Genomic DNA, 27,539 nt, shown 5'->3' on the forward strand with positions numbered 1-27,539 from the left:
CAACTTACCACAAGGGGACTCTAAACAAGGAGGCGGATCATCTCAGTCGTCATACAGTGGACCAGACAGAATGGTCCCTGAATCGGGAAGTCTTCCAAATGATAGTAGCCAGATGGGGGATTTCAGACATAGATCTTTTTAAAACAAAGGATGACAAAAAGTAAACAGATTTTGTTCTCTGGATCCCAGGGGCAATCCCAGGATAGTGCCTTCACCACAACATGGAACTGGAATCTATGTTACGCTTCCGATACCAATGATCCCCAGAGTTGTTCAGAAGATCCTGGAGGAAAATCCAACCATCATTCTTAAAACTCCATTCAGGCCAAAAAGGAGTTGGTTCTCCTCCCTCAAGAGTCTCTCAGCCTCCAGTCCTTGGCCTCTCCCTCTCCAGAAAGAGCTTCTACATCAAGGTCCCATCCTTCATCCCAACCCAGAATTTCTGAAATTAACTGCTTGGATCCTGAGGCCGATGTTCTGAGGTATCACGGTCTTTTGGATAAGTTCATTTCTACTCTTAAGGCGAGTAGAAAGAAGGTAACATCAGCTATATATTTAAAGATCTGGAAGAGGTTCTGTTCTTGGTCGGGAGAATCAAGATTCAGCAAATCTTAGACTTTCTCCAGCAGGGTCTAGAATTGGGTCTTAGACCATCTACTCTTAAGGTACAAGTGTCAGCTCTGAGTTGCTTCTTTGATACTGACTTGGCAACCCATAGATCAGGGGTAGGCAACCTCCGGCTCCCAGCTGTTGTGAAACTACAACTCCCAGTATGCATACTTGCTCTGCTCTTCTAAGAACTCTCATAGAAATGAATGGAGCATGCTGGGAATTGTAGTTCCACAACAGCTGGGAGCCGGAGGTTGCCTACCCCTGCCATAGATGATTCTGAAGATTCATGAGAGCGGCAGTAAGACTACGACTTAGGCCTCATTCACACGTCAGTGTTTTGTCAGTGATTTCCATCAGTGATTTTGAACCAAAACCAGGATTGGAGCCTCCACAGACATCAGGTATGAGGGAAAGATCTGCACCTGTTCTGTGTTTAGAGCCGCACCTGGTTTTGGCTCAAAATCACTGATGGAAATCACTGACCAAACACTGACTGACCCAGGGTTTCTGCCCAAAGTAGTATCCAATTTCCACAGAGGCCAATAGATCATGCTTCCATCCTTTTGCAACAATCCAAAAAATAGTGGAGAGGTGGTCTTTCACTCTTTATACGTCAGACGTACTGTTCTGAGATATTTGGAAGTCACAAAAAGCTTCAGATTATCAGATAGTCTTCTGGTTCAATTGCTAGATGGACTAAGTGCAGAATTTCCCATTCCTATGCCTCTCAGGGTTTTCCCTATCCAGCAAAATTGAAAGCCCACTCGACTAGAGCCATGTCCTCCTCTCAAGCTGAGAGAGCTGGGGCTTCCTTGGTTGATATTTGCAGGGCCGCTATCTGGTCAAATGCACATACCTTTACTGTTTAGATTTTTCTCATTCAGCGGATCTGTCTTTCAGACGTAAGGTCCTTCAGCCAGTTTTCCCCCTTTAATGTTATAATTTTGAATATCTCCTTGTGGCCGTCATGGTGATGATATGGAAAATCAGAATTAGACTTACCGGTAATTCGGTTTCTGTGAGATCACCATGCCAGCTCGTTATTCCCTCCCTTCAAGTCTAATTCCGATTTTTGCAGTCCCATTGAGTTCTATGGATTTGAGAACTGACATACCGATGTAAGAAACACACTGATGACATCCATATGCTTTCCACATTCGTATGTCAGTTCTGCAAAAGATAGAACATGTCCTATTCTGGTCCTCATAACGCCGATCTAAAACCCATAGAACTCAATGGGACTGCAAACATGTGAATCGCACACGGACAGTATTCTTATTTAGTGGATCCGCAACTTGCAGACCGCAAAACCGAAATGGTTCTGTGCATGAACCCCATCACTTACACTCAGCACCCATAACAATGACATCCACGGCACCCCCATAACAGTGACGTCCACAGTGCTTCCATAAGTGTCATTCACAGTATTCCAATAACAGTGCCATCCACAGTGTTCCAATAACAGTGACATCCACGGCACCCCATATCCACACTGTTCCCATAACAATGACATTCATGGTGCCCCCATAACAGTGACATCCACACTGCCCCCATAACAGTGCCATCCACAGTGTTCCAATAACAGTGCCATCCACAGTGTTCCAATAACAGTGACATCCACGGCACCCCCATAACAGTGACATCCACAGCGCCCCCATAACAGTGACATCCACAGCGCCCCCATAACAGTGACATCCACAGTGCCCCCATAACAGTGACATACACACTGCTCCCATAACAGTGACATCCACACTGCTCCCATAACAGTGACATCCACGGCGCCCCCATAACAATGACATCCACGGCGCCTCCATAACAGTGACGTCCACGGCGCCCCCATAACAGTGATGTCCACGGTGTTCCCATAAGTGTTATCAACACTGCCCCCATAACAGTGACATCCACACTGCATTCATAACAGTGCCAGCCACAGTGTTCCCATAATAGTGCCATCCACTGTGCTCCCATAAGTGTCATCCATAGTGCGCCCATAATAGTGATGTCCACACTGCCCCCATAACAGTGACGTCCACACTGCCCCCATAACAGTGCCATCCACAGAATTCCCATAACAGTGTCATCCACAGTGTTCCAATAACAGTAACGTCCACGGTGCCCCCATAACAGTGACATCCACGGTGATCCCATAAGTGTTATCCACACTGCCCCCATCACAGTGTTATTCACACTGCATCCATAACAGTGCCATCCAAAGTATTCCCATAACAGTGTCATCCACAGTGTTCCCATAACAGTGACGTCCACCGTGCCCCGTCACAGTGACGTCCACACTGCCCCTATAACAGTGACATCAGCAGTGCGTCCATAACAGTGACATCCACAGTACCCCCATTCTGCCATCCATTGCCTGCCTTGTACCATCCAGTGCCCCCTTGTGACAACCATTGCACCCTTGTGCCATTTAGTGTCCCCTTTTGCCATCGATTGCCCCCATTGTGCCCTCCAGAGCCCCCATTGTTCCATCTAGAACACCCTGTTTGCCATCCAGAGCCCCCTGTTTGCCACCCAGTGTTTAAATGAAACAACATATAATGTATTATATTTGTAATGTGAGTAGTGTATGACAATCCAGATTACCTCATCGGCGATACTGGCGCATGCGCACTGCTTTTTTAAACTGAGCCGGAGAGGAAATAACGGCGCAGTACTTTTTTGACCGGAGCGGAGATACTGGCGCATGCGCACTGTTATTGTGCATACTGCGCCTGCGTTTGGAAACAAGACAGAGGCCGGCACTTCAACTTGCAGGAAGCGGTGACCTCATTAGTGATGATCCGTCTCCTGCTCAAGCCAGGAAGAGAAGACCAGAAGACAAGGAGACGGACTTTGTCCGGAAGAACAGAAAATCCATCTGGAGGGACCACGTGACCAGGGGGCAGCTCTCAGGATTGGCTACACCGAGGAAAGTAAGTATGTCACCAATAATCTTTACTCCACAGGTTATAACTTATGAGCCTAAAAAGGTTTAGGCCGGAGAACACCTTTAAAAGGCATAAGAAATCAAACAGAATAACTGCAATTATCCCACCTCCCAAAAGCATTTTCACTTATGGACCCAAATGTTTTCAGCATAAAAAAAGGGACAGGAAGAAGCGGGAATGGTACCCTTGGCACTAGAACCGAGCACGAGTGAATAAGTGTTTTTTTTTTTTTAATGCTAAGCACTGTTGGAAACATAAGCAAACATTGCTTTCATTTAGGTATCTAATTCTAGAGCTAGTAATTATGACTTACAGAGTGATACAATAGTTGCATTAAGTAAAATTATTATTATTGGCTAGTTAAATAATAAACAATGGAATATATGCAAAATTAACTGCCATTGTGTCATTCTCGCACATCTGTGCAAAGCACAATGTATACCATTAAAGCACATTTTTGTCATTTTAGGTTATATTTTGTTGTACACTTCAGATGATAAAGGCAACATATACTAGGCTGCAACCTTTACCTCCATACAGTGCCTTTTATAAGTATTCACCCCCTTGACTTTTATCGTGTTTTGGTGCCTCACAACATGGAATCATCATGGATTGTTTGAGGATTTGCATCATTTAATTTACAGAACATGCCCACAACTTTGAAGATGTTTGTTTTACTGTGAAACAAACAACAAATAGTACAAAATAACAAGAAGTCAATGTACATAACTATTCACCCCCCCTAAATTCAATTCTTTGTAGAGTCACCTTTTGCCGCAATCACAGCTCCAATTTGCTTTGGATAAGTCTCTATGAACTTGCCACATCTTACCACTGAGATTTTTGCCTATTCCTCCTTGCAAAACTGCTCCAGCTTCTTCAAGTTGGATGGTTTGTGCTTGTGAACAGCAATCTTTAAGTCTGACCACAGATTTTCTATTGGATTGAGAGCTGGCCTTTGACTAACCAGGGATGGGCAAACTGCGGCTCTCCAGCTGTTGTAAATCTACAAATCCCATCATGCCTTGCTGTAGGCTGATAGCTGTAGGCAGACTGGGCATACTGGGAGTTGTGGAGAGCTGCAGTTTGCCCATCCCTGGACTAAGCCATTGCAACACATTTACATGTTTCCCCTTAAACCACTTAAGTATTGCTTTAGCTGGAAGGTGAACCTCGGTCCTAGCCTCAAATCACGCACATAGTGGTACAGGTTTTGATCAAGAATATCCATGTAGTTAGCACCATCCATCTTTCCCTCAACTCTGACCAGTTTCCCAGTCCTGGCTGCTGAAAAACATCCCCAGAGGATGCTGCTGCCACCACCATGTTTCACTGTGGGGATGGAATTCTTTTGGTGATGTGATGGGTTTGTGCCAGACATATCGTTTTCTTTTTTTTAAGTTTGTTTATTAAGTTTTTTCTTACAATACAAAATTGGAATAAAATTTAACAGTGACGAGTCCGAGTACAACAATGCGCGATCTGCCAACATTACAGATATAAAGAATTATAACACATTGAACAGACAGAAACATACAAATCTAGTGCAGAATCTACACTGTTTTAGGGAGTTTCACAACTCCCCAATCGCTTCCAAATTACTGTTGTCTCAGATCATCTTCGTCTATGCATCCTTATCACCCATCTCCCTCCCCCCCCCATTCCTGACGGTCATCTCGGTCAACTTTGCCGCTAGCCGCTCTGGTCCCTCTCCCCCCCCCACCCCACATATCATTTTCAAGCAGAGCACCTTCCTCCATACATTTTGGGAGTCACCCACATGCCTTTTCGCAAACTCACAACGTGCCTTTTTGTTTTTTGCTGAAAGTAATGGCTTTCTTCTGGCCACTCTGCCATAAAGCCCAACTCTATGGGGTGTACGGTTTATTGTCGTCCTATGTACAGATACTCCAGTGTCTGCTGTGGAACTCTGCAGCTCCTCCAGGGTTACCTCAGGTCTCTGTGCTGCCTCTCTAATTAATGCCCTCCTTGCTGGTCCGTGGGTTTTGGTGGGCAGCCGTTTCTTGGCAGGTTTGCTGTTGTGCCCTGTTTTTTCCATTTGGTTCCATGGGATCATCAAAGATTTGGATACTTTTTTTTATAACCTAACCCTGACTTGTACATCTCAACAACATTGTCCCTTACTTGTATGGAGAGTTCCTTGGTCTTCATGGCAGTGTTTGTATAGTGATGCCTCTTGCTTAGGTGTTGCAGCCTCTGGACATCTTTTCACTAATTATGTGATTTCTGAAGGTAATTGGTTGCACCAGAGCTTTTTATGGGCTTCCTAACAAAGGGGGTAAATGCATACGCACGTGCCAATTTTCTGTTTTCTATTTCTAAACAATAGTTTTATTTATATATTTTTCTCATTTCACTTCACCAACTTAGACTATTGTGTTCTGATCCATCACATAAAATTTAGATTAACAAAACATTGAACTTAAAGGGAACCTGTCACCTGGATTTTGGGTATAGAGCTGAGGACATGGGCTGCAAGATCGCGGCTAGCACATCCGCAATATCCATTCCTCATAGCTCTCTGTTCTTTATTTGTGTAAAAATTTTTTATATATATATATATATATATATATATATATAAAAATGAGGCAAGCAAGAAGCCCAAGGAGCTGTTACTAACATTTCTGGAGCCCCTCCTCCTTGCTCCCAGACGTCACAAAACTAGAGCGCTGTAATTTTGCGATACGTGAGCTAGCGCATGCGCAGTGTCGGCAAAGTGTTCCTTCCCTGTGCTGGCATCAGCCTCAGGGAACAAACTGCGCATGCGCTAACTCGCGCATTGCGAGATTACGGCGCTCTAGCTTTGTGATGTCGGGGAGTAAGGAGGAGATTCGGAGGATCCAGGGCGGTGATGGGCTCCTTCACAGTGGGCGTGGCTGGGCTCAGAGTCAGAGAACGCTGGACTCATCTATGAAGCATGGAGGAGACAAGACTCATCTAAGGTTCATTTACATATATATAAAATGTTTTTTTTTTACACAATAAAGGCACAGAGAGCTATGGGGACTGGATATTGCGGATGTGCTAGCGGCGATCTAGAAGTCCATGTCCTCAGCTCTATACCCAAATTCCAGGTGACAGGTTCCCTTTAAGGCTGCAATGTAACAAAACATGAAAAAAGTCAAGGGGGTGAATACTTTTGCAAGGCACTGTATGTAATACATACCACAATGCAATAAACAATCATAAAAACCGTTAGAACAGGGCATCTACCAAAATTAAAGGGGCTGTCACATAACCTCATTTTGGCCACTCTAACATGAGCATTGGAGCATTTCAAGCTCCAATACTCTCCTTTGCTGTGCGCTGGACAAGGGCTTGTTTGTATATATTCTCACACTGCTAGGTGATTCAGCGCAGGGCAAAGAAGAGCATCGGAGCATGAAATGCTCCAATGCTCATATCAGGGGGTCTGCCTGGGTGAAAATGGGGATAGTCCGGGTTCAGCTTTGGACCCAGACAACCCCTTTAAGTGTCAATAAAATTAATGCTGTTAAAAATGATCAAGTGAAGGTTCATATTTTTTTCTTACCTAATATATTTCCACTTGTTATTCAAAGTGTATAGCAACGTTCAACTCTAGCTAATATGCTACAGTAAAGGCAGTGGCGTACATAGATAAGTAAGGGCACTATAGCAAGGATCAAAAGGACCCCCCAGACAGGACAGAAGGGTTTCTGCCTAAACCCCTTTCAATGACCCTTGGATCATTTTTCCACTGCTTCATTTGTTAAAAGTTGTTCCTTTAGAGGGTAGAGTCCTGACCAAGTTTTCACCTCCAGTAAAAGGGGAGATAATCCCAACTTAGACTGGGCCCCCTCATGCCCTGGGCCCCATAGCAGTCGAATGGGGTTCTGCTATGAGAGTTACGCCCCTGAGTAAAGGGGAGTTTACATAGTCAGATACAACACCTCATTCATAAAAAGCAATCTGCTGGCCAGATGGTACCGCAGAATCTGTTCAAAAGCAGCATGGTGCCTGTAAACCAATCCATCAAAATATGCGCTGCAAAAGCCAAAAGGTGGTCTTTTCCTTTTGAACCCTGCAGAGTACTTAACCACCTCCGGACCGCCTAACGCAGATTCGCGTTCCGGAGGCGGCAGCCCTGCACAGAGTCACGAATATATGCGTCATCTCGCGCGAGCCGAGATTTCCTGTAAATGCGCCCACACAGGCGCGCGTTCACAGGATCGGAAGGTAAGCGAGTGGATCTCCAGCCTGCCAGCGGCGATCGTTCGCTGGCAGGCTGGAGATACGATTTTTTTAACCCCTAACAGGTATATTAGATGCTGTTTTGATAACAGCGTCTAATATACCTGCTACCTGGTCCTCTGGTGGTCCCTTTTGTTTGGATCGACCACCAGAGGACACAGGTAGCTGTGTAAAGTAGCACCAAACACCACTACACTACAATACACCCCCCCCCGTCACTTATTAACCCCTTATGAACCACTGATCACCCCTGATCACCCCATATAGACTCCCTGATCACCCCCCTGTCAGGCTCCATTCAGACGTCGGTATGATTTTTACGGATCCACAGATACATGGATCGGATCCGCAAAACACATACGGACGTCTGAATGGAGCCTTACAGGGGGGTGATCAATGACAAGGGGGTGATTACCCATATAGACTCCCTGATCACCCCTCTGTCATTGATCACCCCCCTGTCATTGATCACCCCCCTGTAAGGCTCCATTCAGACGTCCGTATGTGTTTTGCGGATCCGATCCATGTATCCGTGGATCCTTAAAAATCATACGGACGTCTGAATGGAGCCTTACAGGGGGGTGATCAATGACAAGGGGGTGATCACCCATATAGACTCCCTGATCACCCCCCTGTCATTGATCACCCCCCTGTCATTGATCACCCCCCTGTAAGGCTCCATTCAGACGTCCGTATGTGTTTTGCGAATCCGATCCATGTATCCGTGGATCCGTAAAAATCATACGGACGTCTGAATGGAGCCTTACAGGGGGGTGATCAATGACAAGGGGGTGATCACCCATATAGACTCCCTGATCACCCGCCTGTCATTGATCACCCCCCTGTAAGGCTCCATTCAGACATTTTTTTGGCCCAAGTTAGCGGATTTATTTTTTACATTTTTTTTTTTTACAAAGTCTCATATTCCACTAACTTGTGTCAAAAAATAAAATTTCACATGAACTCACCATACCCCTCACGGAATCCAAATACGTAAACATTTTTAGACATTTATATTCCAGACTTCTTCTCACGCTTTAGGGCCCCTAAAATGCCAGAGCAGTATAAATACCTCACATGTGACCCCATTTCGGAAAGAAGACACCCCAAGGTATTCCGTGAGGGGCATATTGAGTCCATGAAAGATTGAAATTTTTGTCCCAAGTTAGTGGAAAGGGAGACTTTGTGAGAAAAAAAAATATATATTATTTTCCGCTAACTTGTGCCAAAAAAAAATATTTCTATGAACTCACCATGCCCCTCATTGAATACCTTGGGGTGTCTTCTTTCCAAAATGGGGTCACATGTGGGGTATTTATACTGCCCTGGCATTTTAGGGGCCCGAAAGCGTGAGAAGAAGTCTGGGATCCAAATGTCTAAAAATGCCCTCCTAAAAGGAATTTGGGTCGCTTTGCGCATCTAGGCTGCAAAAAAGTGTCACACATCTGGTATCGCCGTACTCAGGAGAAGTTGGGGAATGTGTTTTGGGGTGTCATTTTACATATACCCATGCTGGGTGAGATAAATATCTTGGTCAAATGCCAACTTTGTATAAAAAAATGGGAAAAGTTGTCTTTTGCCAAGATATTTCTCTCATTCAGCATGGGTATATGTAAAATGACACACCAAAACACATTCCCCAACTTCTCCTGAGTACGGCGATACCACATGTGTGACACTTTTTTGCCGCCTAGGTGGGCAAAGGGGCACACATTCCAAAGAGCATCTTTCGGATTTCACAGGTCATTTTTTACACATTTTGATTTCAAACTACTTACCACACATTAGGGCCCCTAGAATTCCAGGGCAGTATAACTACCCCACAAGTGACCCCATTTTGGAAAGAAGACACCCCAAGGTATTCCGTGAGGGGCATGGTGAGTTCATGGAAGTTTTTATTTTTTGTCACAAGTTAGTGGAATATGAGACTCATTTTCCGCTAACTTGTGACAAAAAATAAAAAGTTCTATGAACTCACTATGCCCATCAGTGAATACCTTAGGGTGCCTACTTTCCGAAATGGGGTCATTTGTGGGGGTTTTCTACTGTCTGGGCATTGTAGAACCTCAGGAATCATGACAGGTGCTCAGAAAGTCAGAGCTGCTTCAAAAAGCGGAAATTCACATTTTTGTACCATAGTTTGTAAACGCTATAACTTTTACCCAAACCATTTTTTTTGAGCCAAACATTTTTTTTTTATCAAAGACATGTAGAACAATAAATTTAGCAACAAATTTATATATGGATGTCGTTTTTTTTGCAAAATTTTACAACTGAAAGTGAAAAATGTCTTTTTTTTGCAAAAAAATCGTTACATTTCGATTAATAACAAAAAAGTTAAAATGTCAGCAGCAATGAAATACCACCAAATGAAAGCTCTATTAGTGAGAAGAAAAGGAGGTAAAATTCATTTGGGTGGTAAGTTGCATGACCGAGCAATAAACGGTGAAAGTAGTGTAGTGCAGAAGTGTAAAAAGTGGCCTGGTCATTAAGGGGGTTTTAGCTAGGAGGGTTGAAGTGGTTAGACAACAGTTTACGTCAAAATTTATGGCATTTCCATACCCATAGAATACACCTACCAGTTTAAAGAGCGTAGTGTGATGGTGTGTCTCAGATGCAAAAGGTGGGCATAGCATATTGAGGACTGAAATGCAATATATGCGGAAAAGTAGCAATTATCATTTTACACAGTCCGCTGCACATTCATTTTTGCAAAAACCCTGCAGGGTCAAAATGCTCACTTCACCCCTTAATAAATACCTTGAGGGGTGTAGTTTACAAAATTGGGTAACTTCTCAGGATTCCATTTATAATTTTACCCTAGAGTCTACATTTGTACAAGCTGCATAAATCACCACATTGGGCCTCAAATGCACATGAAGCCTTTTTATTCCTGAGGCCTGTTGTATTTCAAGGCAAAAGAATAGGGCCAAATGTTGGGCATTTCTAAAACCAGAAAGAACAGCATACAGTAATAAGAGGGCTTACGTTTCACATTGGTACATGCTAGGCACAACATACTGAAAAAGTGCAATTTTCACTGCATTAATTTGTCAAAAACATCTGTGGGGTCGATAAGCTAACTACACCCCTTCTATCCTGTGAGGTTTCTAAGATTTCATTTCCTCTGCAGAGCCTCTACAGTTGTCATCCAATGCTGTATAAATTACAAAACTAAGCCTAAAATATACATGGTGCTTGAAGGGTTCTATTACAGTCCAAAGTCTATTTCTTATATAAGCTTATATTCCATCACTATCTATACATTAGTACATCACGCACACAGGAACACATAAGGGTAAAGAGTTCTTGGAAAACTATTTCATAAGAACTTTGCCCATATAGCCTTGACTCTTATAAAAGATAAGATAACTGAAATGTGTAGCTGGCTAAGGGCTCTTTCACACCTGCGTTCTTGTCTTCCGGCATAGAGTTCCGTCGTCGGGGCTCTATGCCGGAAGAATCCTGATCAGGATTATCCCCATGCATTCTGAATGGAGTGAAATCCGTTCAGGATGCATCAGGATGTCTTCAGTTCCGGAACGGAACGTTTTTTGGCCAGAGAAAATACCGCAGCATGCTGCGCTTTTTCCTCCGGCCAAAAATCCTGAAGACTTGCCGCAAGGCCGGATCCAGAATGAATGCCTATTGAAAGGCATTGATCCGGATCCGGCCTTAAGCTAAATGTCTTTTCGGCGCATTGCCGGATCCGACGTTTAGCTTTGTTAGAGTGGTTACCATGGCTGCCGGGACGCTAAAGTCCTGGCAGCCATGTTAAAGTGGAGCAGGGAGCAGGGGAGCAGCATAGTTACCATCCGTGCGGCTCCCGGGGCGCTCCAGAGTGATGTCAGGGCGCCCCAAGCGCATGGATCATGTGATCGCATGGCACGTCATCCATGCGCATGGGGCGCTCTGACGTCACTCTGGAGCGCCCCGGGAGCCGCGCGGACTGTAAGTATACCGCTCCCCGCTCCTACTATGGCAACCAGGACTTTAATAGCGTCCTGGGTGCCATAGTAACACTGAAAGCATTTTGAAGACGGATCAGTCTTCAAATGCTTTCAGTACACTTGCGTTTTTCCGGATCCGGCGCGTAATTCCGGCAAGTGGAGTACACGCCGGATCCGGACAACGCAAGTGTGAAAGAGGCCTAAGACGTGTGTTACTGGTTAACTTAAACATCATGTCATTAGATTAGGACTATTTATGTCTCACAAGATCAATAAAAGCTTAGAGTGACTTTGAACACCAGAAGTGTGTCTTGTGTCAACGTTGCTCTCTCTGGCGCCAGATAAGAATCAAATCAAGCTGAATACTAAAGTCTTGTACCAGGGGTACAATTAAGAGGGAAAGAAAAGAATATTCCTTACAATTTGGGGGCTCTTGTCCGGGATCGAGAAGGTCATCCTCGGGTCTGGTGAGAAGAGGCACCTGTCCTCTGGCCAATCCGAGGGCAGTGGCCACGTCTCGATTCAAGTAAGTACATAAGGGACCCTTAGATAGACTTCGAGTGAAGTACTGTGTCAGGGATACAGTAAGCATAACTCAGGGAGTTTTGCCTTAGGACTCAGGGAAGTCCATTAACAAGGAAAGTGCACTTCAGAGGGCTCAGGGAGTCCCGTAAAAGATCTGTTCCGGGAACAGAAAGGACTCAGGGAAGTCCAGTAACAAGCAAAGTGCACTTCAGAGGGCTCAGGGAGTCCCGTAAAAAATCTGTTCAGGGAACAGAAGGTTTTACAGCTTGATTTGATTCTCAATAAGATAATTGTAGAAGTTTTGCATGATAACTTGTTTGATAATTGTAGAAGTTTTGCATGATAAGTTGTTTTGTCTAAAACAGTTCTATAAGGGGAAGTGACAGGCTGGGTCGTAAGTGTACAACTGTCGTCCCAAGACTAACATTCTGTTTAGTTTTTTGCTATTACTGTTTTTAATTATTTTTGTAAGAAAATAGGTTTTGATAATGGGTAGTCAAAAATCTAAGACAGAATACCCTAAACCAGAACCAGGAGAAACATGTAAACAATATGTTGCCCGAGTCAGTCCTACAAAGTATTACCTTGTTAAACCATGGGTAGATAATTTGGCAGGGTGGACAGAGGCAATGGTAGCGGTAGACCCCTTTCCCAGGGAAGGAGACAATAGCATATATCACATGGACATGGTCAAGGGTCTATGCTTAGGCGACACTGCCGCCTGGCCGTATTTTGAACCTGACCCTTCATGGGATATGGAATTATGCAGAATAAGTGATGTTATATGTGTAACAATCCAGCTTTCAACAACAATTATTATATATGTGCAAACACTAACTAAGACCACCTGGCATATAAGATGATTTGGGTTTAACAAAATTACTGTATGATTATAACATGTATATTGTCTTCTTATAAGAGTTGATTAATCACAGAGTGAAGACCAGAAGACATTGGAAAATACAGCTCAAGAGTGATATTGTCCATTAGCAATTCTGGGTGTGGTGTGGTTATCTGTTTCCAGGAAAGCTGTGTTTGTCTGTGCTGCAAGTTTTGGAATGAAACAAAGAAATTGTGTGAATGGGTTGAAAGATACATTATTCAGTGGAATGTGAATGGGTGTGGCTTTGAGTTGTAGTGGAGTTGAAAATGTGTGAAGACTGAAATATGTTTTTAGCAGAACTGTGTATGCAATTCAGTTTTTATGTATGAGGGCGTGGTTATGAGCTGTTTGTGAAAATGAATACATGAAAATGTGAATGTGTATGGAGTACGATATTTGTTTTTATATAATATGCTGTGGGGATGTGCTCGTGGTAGGCTACAGTAGCGGCGGCAGTATTGAGGCAATCATAGACAGTCTTTGTGATACACTGTGACTTTATTCACACCAACGGCATAACAGGCAATGTGCAGACCACACAGGTGCATATCCACATAGTGCATAAAACAAAAGTCCTTCCATAGAAAATAAACAGCAGGTTTGAGTCACCTTGTTTTGGACAGACCACAGCAGTTCTGCAGGCTTCTAGGCTATCTGCCTTTGTCTCCCTCAGGCCAGAGCCCCTTCGGCTCGTAGCACCACAGGTCCCAGGGCTATCCTTCAATGTGTGCTGCGCCCAGACTCTCCTTCACCAGCACTCACTCTGTCTGTGGAAATCTCCAGCACAGCAAGACACACCCCACCCCCATCATCAGCAGGCTGGGTTCTTAAAGGCCCAGCTCCACCAAAAACCTGGGCTGGCCGTGGGGAACAGTAAGAACCGGCCCGGACACGCTGCGCCAGCAGCATTCGCCGCTGTAACCGCAATGATCCGGTTCTTACTCCACCGAGGCCAGGACCTCTGGTGGCACGTATCGTCCGTCCATTATTATTCCGGGGACTCTCCTACATATCCCCCCCCTTTGTTCACCCCTGAGGGCTTGAACATACCGTTCAAGCCTGAGGGGGTGAACACACGCACAGCAGTGTACCCGGGACAGGGCATCTGCGTTCCCCTGTAAGCGGCCGGCCCTGTGCTCAACAGTGAACTTAAAGTTTTGGAGGGACAAGAACCACCTGGTAACCCGAGCGCTCCCCTCCTTAGCCCGACTCATCCACTGGAGAGGGGAGTGGTCGGTCACCAGACGGAACCTTCTCCCCAGAAGGTAATATCTGAGAGACTCGAGTGCCCACTTGATGGCGAGGCACTCTCTCTCCACAATGCTATACCGGGTTTCTAGCATGGGGTAAGCTTGCGGCTTAGAAAAACCACGGGGTGCTCTTCCCCGTTGAGCTCTTGGGAAAGCACAGCCCCTAGTCCTACTCCCGAGGCATCTGTTTGAACTACAAACTCCCGCTTGAAGTCGGGCGTCACCAGAACTGGGGACTCACATAGGGCCGACTTCAAACGGGAGAACGCCTCCTCCTCCTTCTCCCCCCAGCGAACCATCACCGACTTTCTACCCTTCAAGAGGACAGGTTAACGGGGCTGCCAAGGTGGCAAAATGGGGAATGAACCTCATGTAGTACCCAATCAGGCCCAAAAATGACCGTACTTGCTTGGACGTACGAGGCCTGGGCCAATTCCGGATTGCTTCAACTTTATTTACTTGGGGCCTAATGACTCCGCGTCCAATCACATACCCCAAATAGCGAGCTTCCTCTAGTCCCACCGAGCATTTTTTTGGGTTGGCAGTTAACCCCGCCTTCCTTAGAGAATCTATCACTGCCTGAAGTTTTGACAAATGACCCTCCCAGTCTGGGCTAAACACGACTATATCATCCAGATACGCGGAGGTATACTGGTGATGGGGCTTGAGGACGACATCCATCAGACGCTGGAACGTAGCCGGAGCGCCATGTAACCCAAAAGGCAACACCCTATACTGAAAAAGCCCCTCCGGGGTGACAAAGGCCGTCTTCTCCTTTGCCGCCTCCGTCAGAGGTACCTGCCAGTAGCCCTTCGTGAGATCTAGGATCGAAAAATACCGGGCTTTTCCCAGCCGCTCTATCAACTCGTCTACCCGAGGCATGGGATAGGCGTCAAATTTTGATACCTCATTCAATTTCCTAAAATCATTACAGAACCGTAATGAACCATCCGGTTTGGGAATAAGGACAATCGGGCTAGCCCACTCGCTCTTTGACTCTTCTATGACCCCTAGACGTAGCATCGATCTTACCTCCTGCGAAATGGCCTGTCGCCGAGCCTCCGGTACTCGGTATGGTCTTAGGCGGACTTTCACCCGGGGCTCGGTGATAATGTCATGCTCGATCAAGGTGGTACGTCCAGGAAGGTCAGAGAATACGTCCCTATTCCGACTAACAAATTCTTTCACCTCTTGTGCTTGTTTGGTCGACAGTCCGTCCCCTATCGTCACCCCAGCGGCGCTCTCCGGAACACCTGGTGACCCCGGGTCACTCCCTGACGTCCCGACAGAGGGCGGGCTGTCTGCAAACAAATTCTCTCTGTCTCTCCAAGGTTTTAGTAGATTCACATGATATACCTGTTCGGGCTTCCGCCTCCCTGGCTGGTATATCCTGTAATCAACTGGGCCCACCTTCTCCTTAACTTCATAGGGTCCTTGCCACCGGGCCAAGAATTTACTCTCGACCGTGGGTACGAGTACAAGAACTCGGTCCCCCGGGTGAAATGTCCTTACCCGGGCGGTTCGGTTATATACCCGACTCTGGGCCAGTTGTGCCGCTTCCATGTGCTCACGGACGATCGGCAACACGACCCCTATTCGGTCCTGCATTTTTCCTATGTGCTCTATCACACTTTTATGAGGCGTAGGCTGTTGCTCCCATGCTTCCTTAGCGATATCCAGTAGCCCACGGGGATGTCGCCCATATAACAACTCAAAGGGCGAGAACCCCGTGGACGCCTGGGGCACCTCCCGTACCGCAAACAAAACATAGGGCAACAGTAAGTCCCAATCCCTCCCGTCCTTAGCCACGACTCTTTTTAGCATGGACTTCAGGGTCTTATTAAACCGTTCTACTAACCCATCGGTTTGGGGATGGTAGACGGACGTGTGCAGGTGTTTAATATTTAATAGCTTACACAATTCCTTTGTTACTTTGGACATAAAGGGTGTCCCCTGGTCCGTCAGAATCTCCTTTGGTATCCCCACCCGGGCAAACATACTCATGAGCTCTTTAGCTATTACCTTGGCCGACGTATGGCGCAATGGGACCGCCTCCGGATAGCGAGTGGCATAGTCTAACACTACCAGGATGTGTTGGTGACCTCGGGCTGACTTAATAATGGGGCCTACCAGATCCATGGCGATCCTTTCGAAGGGCACCTCTATAATGGGCATAGGTACCAGTGGACTGCGATAGTGAGGTTGGGGGCTAGTCAGCTGACACACTGGACAGGACTGACAGAACCTCCGGACTTCCTCATATATCCCAGGCCAATAGAACCGTTGTAGAATTCGCTCCAGCGTTTTCTTAACCCCTAGATGACCACCCAACACATGCGCATGCGCTAAATCCAAGACCATTCGCCGGTAAGGCTGGGGCACCACCAGTTGTTCCACCACCTCCTGCCTCACCTTGTCTACCCTATATAACAGGTCCTGGTTATAGGCCAGGTGAGGAAATACGGTATCGGCGCCGGGACGCTGGGCAACACCATTAACCACCGACACCTCTTCTCTAGCCCGCAATAACGTCGAATCCTGGAGCTGTGCGGTCCCGAAGGTTTCTCGGGTACCTCCAGATCCAGGATGGACGAACTTTCTACTGTCTCACCCGCCAATACTTCTAGGGGAAACCGGTCAGGGTTACACTCTACCTCCTCTACGGTGACCCCTACAGCTGGGATCCCTGCCTCGGGGTCCTCGGGCTCGGGACCTGGACATTTTCCTTCCCCATAGGTAGGCAACCCGTTCCTCCACAAAGTCCAGAACAGGGGAAAGTCCCTCCCCAATATTGCGGCATAAGGGAGCCGTCTCCCCACCCCGACGACATGTGGTACCTCCTTTCCACACACTGCCAGGGTAACCTTAGTGGTGGGATACTCCCTGCGATCCCCATGTATACAGACAATGGTAAGGGTTCGCCTTTCTGGGAGTTTTTCCGTTACCAGCGACTCATGGACCAGAGTTACCAGGCTCCCAGAGTCCAGCAGGGCCTGCACGGAGTGTCCATTAACAACGACATCACACACCGGAGGGTTGTCCGCCGCCAGCAGGGGGTCAGCTATATACACCGGTTGGGCATAAAAAGAGGACCGGCGAGCGAACCCGCAGTCCATGGGTTCGGATGCCCTAGGGCAGTTGGATGCCACATGTCCCCAGTCCTGACAATGCCAACATCTGATCCTCGCAGCCTCCCTCCTCCCCAGGGTATTCCTCCCACGGACTGGAGATCCACTCCCCTCCTTATGTGGTGGGATCCCTTTTTCAGGATCCCGGGTCGGCAACGGGGGCTGACGTGACTTCGGTAGTACCGCTGAGTCCCGCACCAAATCCTGAGTGGCCATATACCTCTCCACCAGGCTAACCAGTTGTTCCAGGTTGCCTGGATCGCCTTGTCCCACCCAGCGCTGTATGGCTCTCGGGAGGGTACGCACGAACCTGTCGACCACGACCCTTTCAACCATCTGAGAAGTGCTCAATATTTCAGGCTGAAGCCATTTTTTTACTAGGTGAAGTAAGTCATAGGCTTGTGACCGGGCGGGTCGGGACTCGGCAAACACCCACTGATACACCCTGTGCGCTCGCACATAGGTGTTTACCCCCAACCTGGCCAACACCTCAGTTTTTAGCCTCTCATAGTCCTTGGCCTCATCGCAGCTGAGGTCAAAATAGGCCTTTTGTGCGTCCCCCACCAGAAAAGGCGCCACCACCTCGGCCCACTGCTCCAACGGCAGCCTCTCTTGCTCCGCGGTTCTTTCGAATACCATCAGGAATGCCTCTATATCATCTCCCGGACCCATTTTCCTCAGGGCGGATCGGACTTTGTCCCTGGCGGTAGACACAGTCGGGGTTGTCGCAGTTGAAACTCCTTGCAGGGATGTTCGCACCGACTCTTGCATGGCTACCAGCTGCTGCATTAGGAGATTGTTTGTTTGCTGCTGTGCACACATAGCCTCATCATGTCTTTCCTTCTGAGCCTGCAATGCCTGTTGCTGCTGTACATTACTCTGAATCAGGTGCTTAATGGCCTCCTCCATCTTGTCAGGAACCATAAAACTTGCAGGCCTGATATATGACATGCAGTCCAACACAACTTTTGCCTCAGGCCTGCCTCACTGCAGGAATGCCCGCTCCAAGCCACCAATTGTGGGGATGTGCTCGTGGTAGGCTACAGTAGCGGCGGCAGTATTGAGGCAATCATAGACAGTCTTTGTGATACACTGTGACTTTATTCACACCAACGGCATAACAGGCAATGTGCAGACCACACAGGTGCATATCCACATAGTGCATAAAACAAAAGTCCTTCCATAGAAAATAAACAGCAGGTTTGAGTCACCTTGTTTTGGACAGACCACAGCAGTTCTGCAGGCTTCTAGGCTATCTGCCTTTGTCTCCCTCAGGCCAGAGCCCCTTCGGCTCGTAGCACCACAGGTCCCAGGGCTATCCTTCAATGTGTGCTGCGCCCAGACTCTCCTTCACCAGCACTCACTCTGTCTGTGGAAATCTCCAGCACAGCAAGACACACCCCACCCCCATCATCAGCAGGCTGGGTTCTTAAAGGCCCAGCTCCACCAAAAACCTGGGCTGGCCGTGGGGAACAGTAAGAACCGGCCCGGACACGCTGCGCCAGCAGCATTCGCCGCTGTAACCGCAATGATCCGGTTCTTACTCCACCGAGGCCAGGACCTCTGGTGGCACGTATCGTCCGTCCATTATTATTCCGGGGACTCTCCTACAATGCGCATTGAGATTTTAATTTTTCTTGAAAGTTTTGGGGTTTTTATTGGTGCCAACAGCATTGATCAAGCTGTACATTTTTTTATTTTTTTATTATTGAAGTCAATAAAAAGTCTTTATGGGCCCTTTGTGTGTTTATGTCTGTATCGTCAGATCTGTTTGTTTCAATGTTTACAGTTATGTGTCACATGTTAAGTGTTGTGCTTAACATCAGAGCTCTGTTCTTATGGGCAGCTGGGACACTAATGACAGACAGAAGGAGGACCACAGCGTCCAACTAAAAGGGGTGGACTCAGGGCCGGCCTTAGGTGTTCAGGCACCCTGTGCAAGCTAACCTTGTGGCGCCCCCCCCCCTCAAAAAAATAAATAAAAATATTGTGTGGCACAGTGTATGCTATGTGTGTATAACAAACATATTTCACATGAAAACTTACAGTTACTTGGCTTGGCCCTTGGGGATCTCGGACGCCACTTCCACACTTTGGCCGGGGGCTCGGTGGAGCTGATGAGGTGTTTTATCCTAATGAGAAAGATTTCATAATAAGTATTTGGAGAAGGGGCAGAGGGATAGCAGAGCAGGGAGAGGCTGGTGCTGCTACTAGGGGGTCATACCATGGGGGAGTAATAAAGCCCACAATAATGCCCCCCCCCCCAGTAGTAATAATTCTCCTTATAATGTGACAGTGCAAAAAATACCCCCTTGTAATGCCCCCATTTAAGCTAATGTCCTCATAGTGCCCCCATAATGTGCCAGTATAAAATACCCCTATATAGTGCCCATAGTAAATGAACCCATAGTGCTCCACACCCTCCTTCCTCCTAGTGCCCCCATAATGTACCAGTATAAAATGCTCCAGTAGATGCCCTCGGTGTCCCCCATAATTTGCAAGTATAAAATACCCCTTCTTAGTGCCCCCAGTAGATGACCCCATAGTACTCCTCTCCCCCCTTCCCCATAGTACCCACCATGTGTCCCAGTATAAAATTGTACTGTACAGAGAGCCCATATAATATACCCCTTCTTTGTGGCCTCAGTAGATGCCCTTATAGTGCCCCCAATCATGTGCCAGTATTAACAGCCCCCCCTGTGCCAGTAATAATAGCCCCCTATGCCAGTAATAGCATCCCCCTGTGCCAGTAATAGCAGCCCCCCTGTGCCAGTAATAAGAGCCCCCAGTAATAAGAGCCCCTCTGTGCCAGTAATAACAGCCCCCAGTAATAAGAGCCCCTCTGTGCCAGTAATAACAGCCCCCAGTAATAAGAGCCCCTCTTTGCCAGTAATAACAGCCCCCAGTAATAAGAGCCCCTCTGTGTCAGTAATAACAGCCCCCAGTAATAACAGCCCCTCTGTGCCAGTAATAACAGCCCCCAGTAATAACAGCCCCTCTGTGCCAGTAATAAGAGCCCCTCTGTGCCAGTAATAACAGCCCCCTTTGCCAGTAATAACAGCCCCCCCTTTGCCAGTAATAACAGCCCTCCCTTTGCCAGTAATAACAAACAGCCCCCCCTTTGCCAGTAATAACAGCCCCCGCCAGTAAAAGTATTGTACATAATAAAAAATAATAAAAAAACAACACATACTTACCTCCATGTCAGTGATGCGATGCAGGCCTCTTCTGGCCTGTGTCCCACGCTGTATGGCTCAGGCGGCGCGATGACGTCATCGCGCCGCCTGCGCCGGACTCTGATAGGCTGCAGGCACTAGGCCAGCAGCCTATCAGAGGAAGGGAAAGGGACACGCCTCTCCCTCCCCTACCGCAGCACAGGCATCTGTATCGCTGTCCTGAGGACGGCGATACAGATGACTGGAGATGAGCGCTTCCACAATGGAAGCGCTCATCTCCCTGTGCGCAGCCGCCGCCGCCATTACACTGCGAGCTGTCGGCCACCCGGCGCCCCTGTTGCTATGGCGCCCTGTGCGCCCACACAGCCCGCACACCCCGCACACCCCAAAGGCCGGCCCTGGGTGGACTTAGATGACACAGTGGGAGGAAGGAGGATCTGAGCCTTCTATGTGAATTAATGGGGTTTTGACAAAACCTTTCATAACTGACTCACTACCACTCGAGACCATGGACAGGGAATACATCATAGATCATGTATGTAGAACTTTGCCCACATATAGCCTTGACTCTTATAAAAGATAAGATAACTGATATGTGTAGCTGGCTAAGACGTGTGTTACTGGTTAACTTAAACATCATGTCATTAGATTAGGACTATTTATGTCTCACAAGATCAATAAAAGCTTAGAGTGACTTTGAACACCAGAAGTGTGTCTTGTGTCAACGTTGCTCTCTCTGGCGCCAGATAAGAATCAAATCAAGCTGAATACTGAAGTATGGTACCAGGGGTACAATTAAGAGAGAAATAAAAGAAAAAAGAATATTCCTTACAGTGCTCTTTCTCTTCATCAAGTGAATTGTATAAACTCTGTCTACATGATAAATGCCATTTGCTGAAGTGAGACAAACCCTTTAACCAGTTAATATATTATAACTAGGGATGATCGAATCGAGCGCTCGCTCCGTACAGTATTCAAACAAAGTATTATGTGAATCGACTTCGGATCTTTCATCCAAAGTCGATTCACTCATCCCTAATTATAACTGTCCGGGCAGTTGGGACTTAAATGCATTCAAAGATTGCAGATGCACGCTAACCGTGCAGCTGCTGAGCTGGACCTGTCTTCTGTATCACTGTATACACAGTACTGAACGGGTGCTGCATATACAGATCAGGAAGCGCTATGCAGCTTCCTGTGACCGCCGCGGCCAGGAGACTGCAGGAGCTACTGAGTCGTTCTAAGACCTCGATCAGCCCTGCATTGAGTCTGTACAGTGCTTTATAGTGCTGTACAGCCTCTCTGGGGGCTGTATTCCCCATGTGACTGGGGTTACTATGTAAAAAAATAAAAAAAAAGTTATGTTAAATGTCCCCCTAAGGTCTGGTATTGCAAAATAAAAAATTAAAGAAGTGTTTTATTAAAAAACATTGTTGACATAGTTGGTATCACCACATCCATAACCACCAGCTCTATGAAAATATCACATGATTTACCCCATCTGGTGAATGCTGTAAAAAATTTAAATTATGTCAAAGCACCTATTTTTTAGTCACCTTACCTCCCAATATAATATCAAATGATCACGACGTCATACGTACCCCAAAATGGTATTAATGAAAAAGTCACCTCGTCCCGCAGAAAACAAGCCCTCAAACAAAACCATCACCAAAAAAAATAAAAAATAAATAGGGCTCAAAATAAATGGCCCAAAAATAAACATGATTTTTTTCAAAAATGCTAGACCTATTTGGTATCACCATGTCTGTAATGACCTGCTCTATAACAATATCACATTACCTTCCCCATTAGGTGAACAAAACAAAACCTAAAAACATAATACCAAGTGATCAAAAAGTCTTATGTTCCTGAAAATTGTATAAATAAAAAGTACAGACTGTCCTGCAGAAGACATGTACATTGGCAGGAATGTTATGGATGTTAGTATAAGGCGATCCAAATATAACAGATTTTTAATAAAAAGTGATTTCCTATATATTATAGGAAAACATGAAAAAACTATATAAATGTTGTATTGCCATAATCATATCAACCTGCAGAATAAAGTTATCATACTTTTCACATGGTGAACCCCATAAAGAACTGACAGAATTACAATTTTCGCTCACCTCATCTCTTTTAAAAAACATGACATGAAAAGCGATCAGAAAGTCAAACGTAACCAAACATGGTGCCAATAAAAACTACAGCTTGTTCTACAAAAAAAGAGCCCTCACACAGCTCAGTAAACAAAAAATAAAAAAGTTATAGCCCATAAAATAAATTTTAGCAAATTCAAAAATCCAGATGCTGCTTCTTTGGGAATATGCCAGGGCTCAGAAGCAAACATCAGTTTACAACCACAAATGAGGTGTTTCTGTATTCAAGACAAAATGGGTAACAAATTGTGGGGTGATATTCTCCTATTATCCCTTGTGAAAAATAAAGTTTGGGCCCAAAACACAATTTTCAAGAAAAAATAAATAAAATCATTTTAACAGCCAAGTGTTACAAATTCTATGAAGCGCTTGTTGGGTCAAAGTGCTCACTGCACCCGTTAAAATAATTTGGGTGGTGTAGTTTTCAAAATGTGGTCACATATTGGGGGGGTTCCACTGTAGGGGCATCTCAGGGTGTCTTCAAACGCAACATGGTGCCCAAAGACCATTCCAGCAAAATATGTCCCCCAAACACAATATGACACTCATCACCTACTAAGCACTGCCTTGTGCCCATACATAGTAGTTCTCTATTATGGTGAAAGGGACATGGGATCAAAAGATCCTATGGACTAAAAGTAAAGTAAAAAAACAAACAAAAAAAACACAAACATATTAAAATCCTCTCCCTTTCGTAAAATAACATAAAAATATGTCAACAATAAAAAAATAAACATATGGGGTATCGCCATATCCAAAAACATCTGAACTTAAAAAACAATGCAACAGTAAAGACAAAAACACACTATTCACAATTTTTTTATTCACCTTTTCCCTTCGAAAAAAAAGTTGAACAGTGTTCAAAAAGTTGTTCGTACCCAAAAAATTATTCCAATTAAAAACTGCAGTTCGTCCCGCAAAAAAACAAGCCATCATACACCTCTGGAGACTGAAACATAAAAGTTCTGACTGTCAGAAAACGGCAATGTAAATGAACAAACATTTTTTCAAAGTTTTTTTTTTTTTTTTAAAGTAATAAAACAACATAAATGCTATACAAATTTGGCATTGACGTAATGATATTGGTCTGCAGAACGCCATAATGTCAAAACCAAAAAAACCTTGGGGGAGATTGTGTTTTTTTCAAATTTTATCCCACAAAGAATCATTTTTCAATGCCAGACAGTAAATTAAATGGTGCCATTAAAAATGCAACTTCTCTCGCAAAAAATAAGCCCTCATATGTGAACGGAGAAATTAAGTTATGTCTATTGTAATGTGGGGAGAAAAAGTACAAAATCCAAAAATGAAAATAGGCTCAGTCCTTAGGGGGTTACTAACTAAAAAAATAAAATGACATTTACAAAATAATGCTAACGGAAAATTGACATATGTGGGGTCATTTATCAAACTGGTGTAAAGTAGAACTGGCTTAGTTGCACATAGCAACCAATCAGATGCCTCTTTTCATTTTCCAAAGGGGCTGTCCAAAATGAAAAGTAGAATCTGTTTGGTTGCTATACTTTACACCAGTTTGATAAATGACTCCCATGGTGAATGTTAATTAAGTATTTTGTGACGTATCACTATCTGTCTAAAAATCAGAGAAATCACAGTGTTGGACAACTAGACTGTTAGTGTGTCAGGTCAGGATTGTGTAGTGTATAACAATCGTGTCTCCAGAGCCACCACACCACAGAGTCACAAACTCCCTGAGTCCCCTGATGAATGTGATAGCCATGGGAAAACATGTCAGGACACAACCTTTCATTATAGAGGGATAGACCATGCTTACTGTACATTATATACAGGTAAAACTTGACAAATTAGAATATCGTGCAAAAAGTTAATTTATTTTAGTAATGCAACTTAATGTTAGAATATTGTAAAAAGGTACAATATTCTAGGCTCAAAGTGTCACACTGTAGTCAGCTAATTAATCCATACCTGAGATTGTGACTTTGGGGTTTTCATAAGCTGTAAGCCATAATCATCCAAATTATAACAAATAAAGGCTTGAAATATCTCACTTTCCATGTAATTAGTCTATCTCATATATTAGTTTCACATTTTAAGTTGCATTACTGAAATAAATGAACTTTGCACGATATTCAAATTTTTTGAGTTTCACCTGTAGGTACATTTAACTGGAACAATCTGTATACTTATTTCTGTGATATCTACTTTACGACTGGGGTATCTAACGTAGCCACTTTTTTTATTTCCAGTATATACCTTATTCAGACTTGGTGATTATTCATTGACGACTTTTCACGACTGTGGTTTATTCCCTTACCGATTGTCTATCAAATGTTGCTTTTTGCTATAAGCTGTGACAAATACAACACCTCGCAGCCCCGCCTGACATCACTACCTCAGGATCACGTGGTACGGTTTTGTCACTGGTTGCCAAGACGAGATGTTTACGCCCTCCCTGGGAGTATGTAAGGTCAGCTTGGCACAGTTTACACAGACACCTCCTGGCCATACAGGTACAGGGAGTGAGAGAGGGTGGCCCACGCTGCACTGGCATGGCACAACACTCACCCACAACCCTGACAAGCTGAAAGAGCCTTTTCACTACCCCAATGAAACAGAGCTTTTACCAGCCCAGTAAACTGCCACTAGTTCCTCGTTAGCTATAAGCCAGGTCTGTTAACGGGATTATATCAGATCAGAAACCACACCCAGGTAGCCTATAAGGTCATGCCGCCACATGGATGTGGGGATTCGTGGATCGAGATACAGAACAGCGCAAGATACATTTAGATATTTAATTGCCTTAAGGGCGCACTAGACATAACACTATATACACACACAGAGTTAAACAGATCATAAGTCAGTTACCGGCTATAGCCACACGGGAGCAGTGACATCAGCAGGTTGTCAACGGTCCCTCCAAACACAATACACAATGTGACCACCTTCAGAGAAAGATACTGGCCTCTGGCCTGCATGGGCATTTTCACCTGTAGTTGGTCACTCCCCTCCCTCCCCCGAGGAGGAGCCCACTTACCCTTGCTTCTGAGGCAGCTAAGAATCCAAAAACCCATTATGGATCATAGCTCCTCACCAGAATATCATAGGGAGATGGGTTCTGGCTACAAGTGGAGACCAAACATGGCGCCGTTATTTGATTCCTACTAGGAGTTCTTCGTATCTCCCCTACCTTGCACCCTACCAGCACAAGAAGATCGGGAGAACGTAAGTCTCGGTCCCAGGTTTGCAGATATGTAACCGGTTTATTTCTGTAATGGACGGTCAATTCATAATCCCTTATGAACTCCCGGTTAAATTAAGTCTGATGGATTTTAGTGATCTATGTAATTAGCTCAGATCCCCCACATTTTGTTTCCCTGCAAGATTAATTAGCCTCCATGCTGGCTGAGTAGGGTGTGAACTGTAGAACCGTGATCTGCTTTGAAGCAGGGCCACCTGGGGGTCTGGTTCCTCTGCTAGGTGACAGCAAATGGCTCCACATTCCTCACATAAGCCTAGGCCCCTTTTACACCAGAGAATTCCACGCATTGGACTCGCAGCGTGTGTCAGAGAGAGCGCCCGCCCTGATGGGTTGCATAGCATTATATTCCCTTGGTTGAACTTGATAGAATTATATATTTTTTCAACCGTATTAACTATGTAACTATATTGATTTATGATGCTATATAACCCTTACAGTTCTGGAATGCATTTATATAACACTGTCAGCATTATGTCGGTGTTATACAGTACATTTCACACGTCTAAGGGTTATATAGCATCGTACATCAATATAATGCTATGCAACCAGTCAGTGCTTGGAGGTCAGGACGGGTGCTCTCGCTGACACATGCTGACAGTTTGCAGTCTCCAAAGTGTGGAACTCACTTGTGTGAAAGGAGCCTTTTTTCTTTTGTTTCTACCAAACAGAGTGATCGGTTAACAGAAGTGACACATTAATACTATAGTTAAGGGTTGACTTACCTATTAATAGGCCTAATGGAGGCTGGCAGCTTGGGAATGCATTAAGAAGGTCCACCACGCTGATTGCATGCTCTCTAATAAAACCGTTATAATCAGAATTGCCCTGTTTGCTGCAGAGCTCCAGCAATCTCCGCGTCTCTGCAACATCAGATGTATACTCCGCCAATGCACGCAAGAAGGCCTACAGGTTATGTACAAAATATCACATTAAAGTTTGGGAGTTTTGATAAAGCAAGGCTTTCTGATGTATACATTTATGCTCAGTCATTATATATATTGTAGACAAATTCAGATAAAATGAGTATGCATTGTTTTGTAATGTATCTTTACATAATATGCAGCATGTCATGTGTAAATTCGATTGACAGTTATGGATTACAGAGCTCAATAAATTAGTCTTGGAAAACCCCTTTAAGCACCAGCTTTTAACAAATTTTAGAAATCTTTGACACCAGTATCTAAAGTGTTACTGTTATATTACAATGGTACCGTACTTTAAAGGGATTCTGTCACCTCCCCTAACCCAAAATCCGATTTTAAAGCAGCCATGCAGCACAGCTTACCTTGATTAGGCTGTGCTCTTTTATTTTGTAATCCGTCCAGTAGTTTCTGTAAAAAACGACTTTTATGGATATGCAATCGAGCCCTGAAGGTGCCCAGAGGGGCGTTTTGTTCCTCTTAGAGAGCCCAGTACCGCCCCTCTTACAGTGCCCAGCCC

At 45.2% G+C, this 27,539-nt stretch overlaps 1 protein-coding gene across 3 annotated transcripts in view; it reads right to left on the minus strand.

Annotated features, from left to right (window-relative positions):
- MTRR (5-methyltetrahydrofolate-homocysteine methyltransferase reductase) overlaps positions 1-27,539 on the minus strand; it is an 877,206-nt gene that overhangs the window by 372,690 nt on the left and 476,977 nt on the right. For all 3 annotated transcript variants that reach the window (XM_044292703.1, XM_044292705.1, XM_044292704.1), the window contains one exon: positions 26,822-27,002. In XM_044292703.1, coding sequence (XP_044148638.1) covers positions 26,822-27,002 — 181 coding nt within the window. The remainder of the gene's footprint in view (positions 1-26,821; positions 27,003-27,539) is intronic.

Source organism: Bufo gargarizans, chromosome 5 (assembly GCF_014858855.1).
Source record: "Bufo gargarizans isolate SCDJY-AF-19 chromosome 5, ASM1485885v1, whole genome shotgun sequence".
Taxonomy (NCBI): Eukaryota; Metazoa; Chordata; class Amphibia; order Anura; family Bufonidae; genus Bufo; species Bufo gargarizans.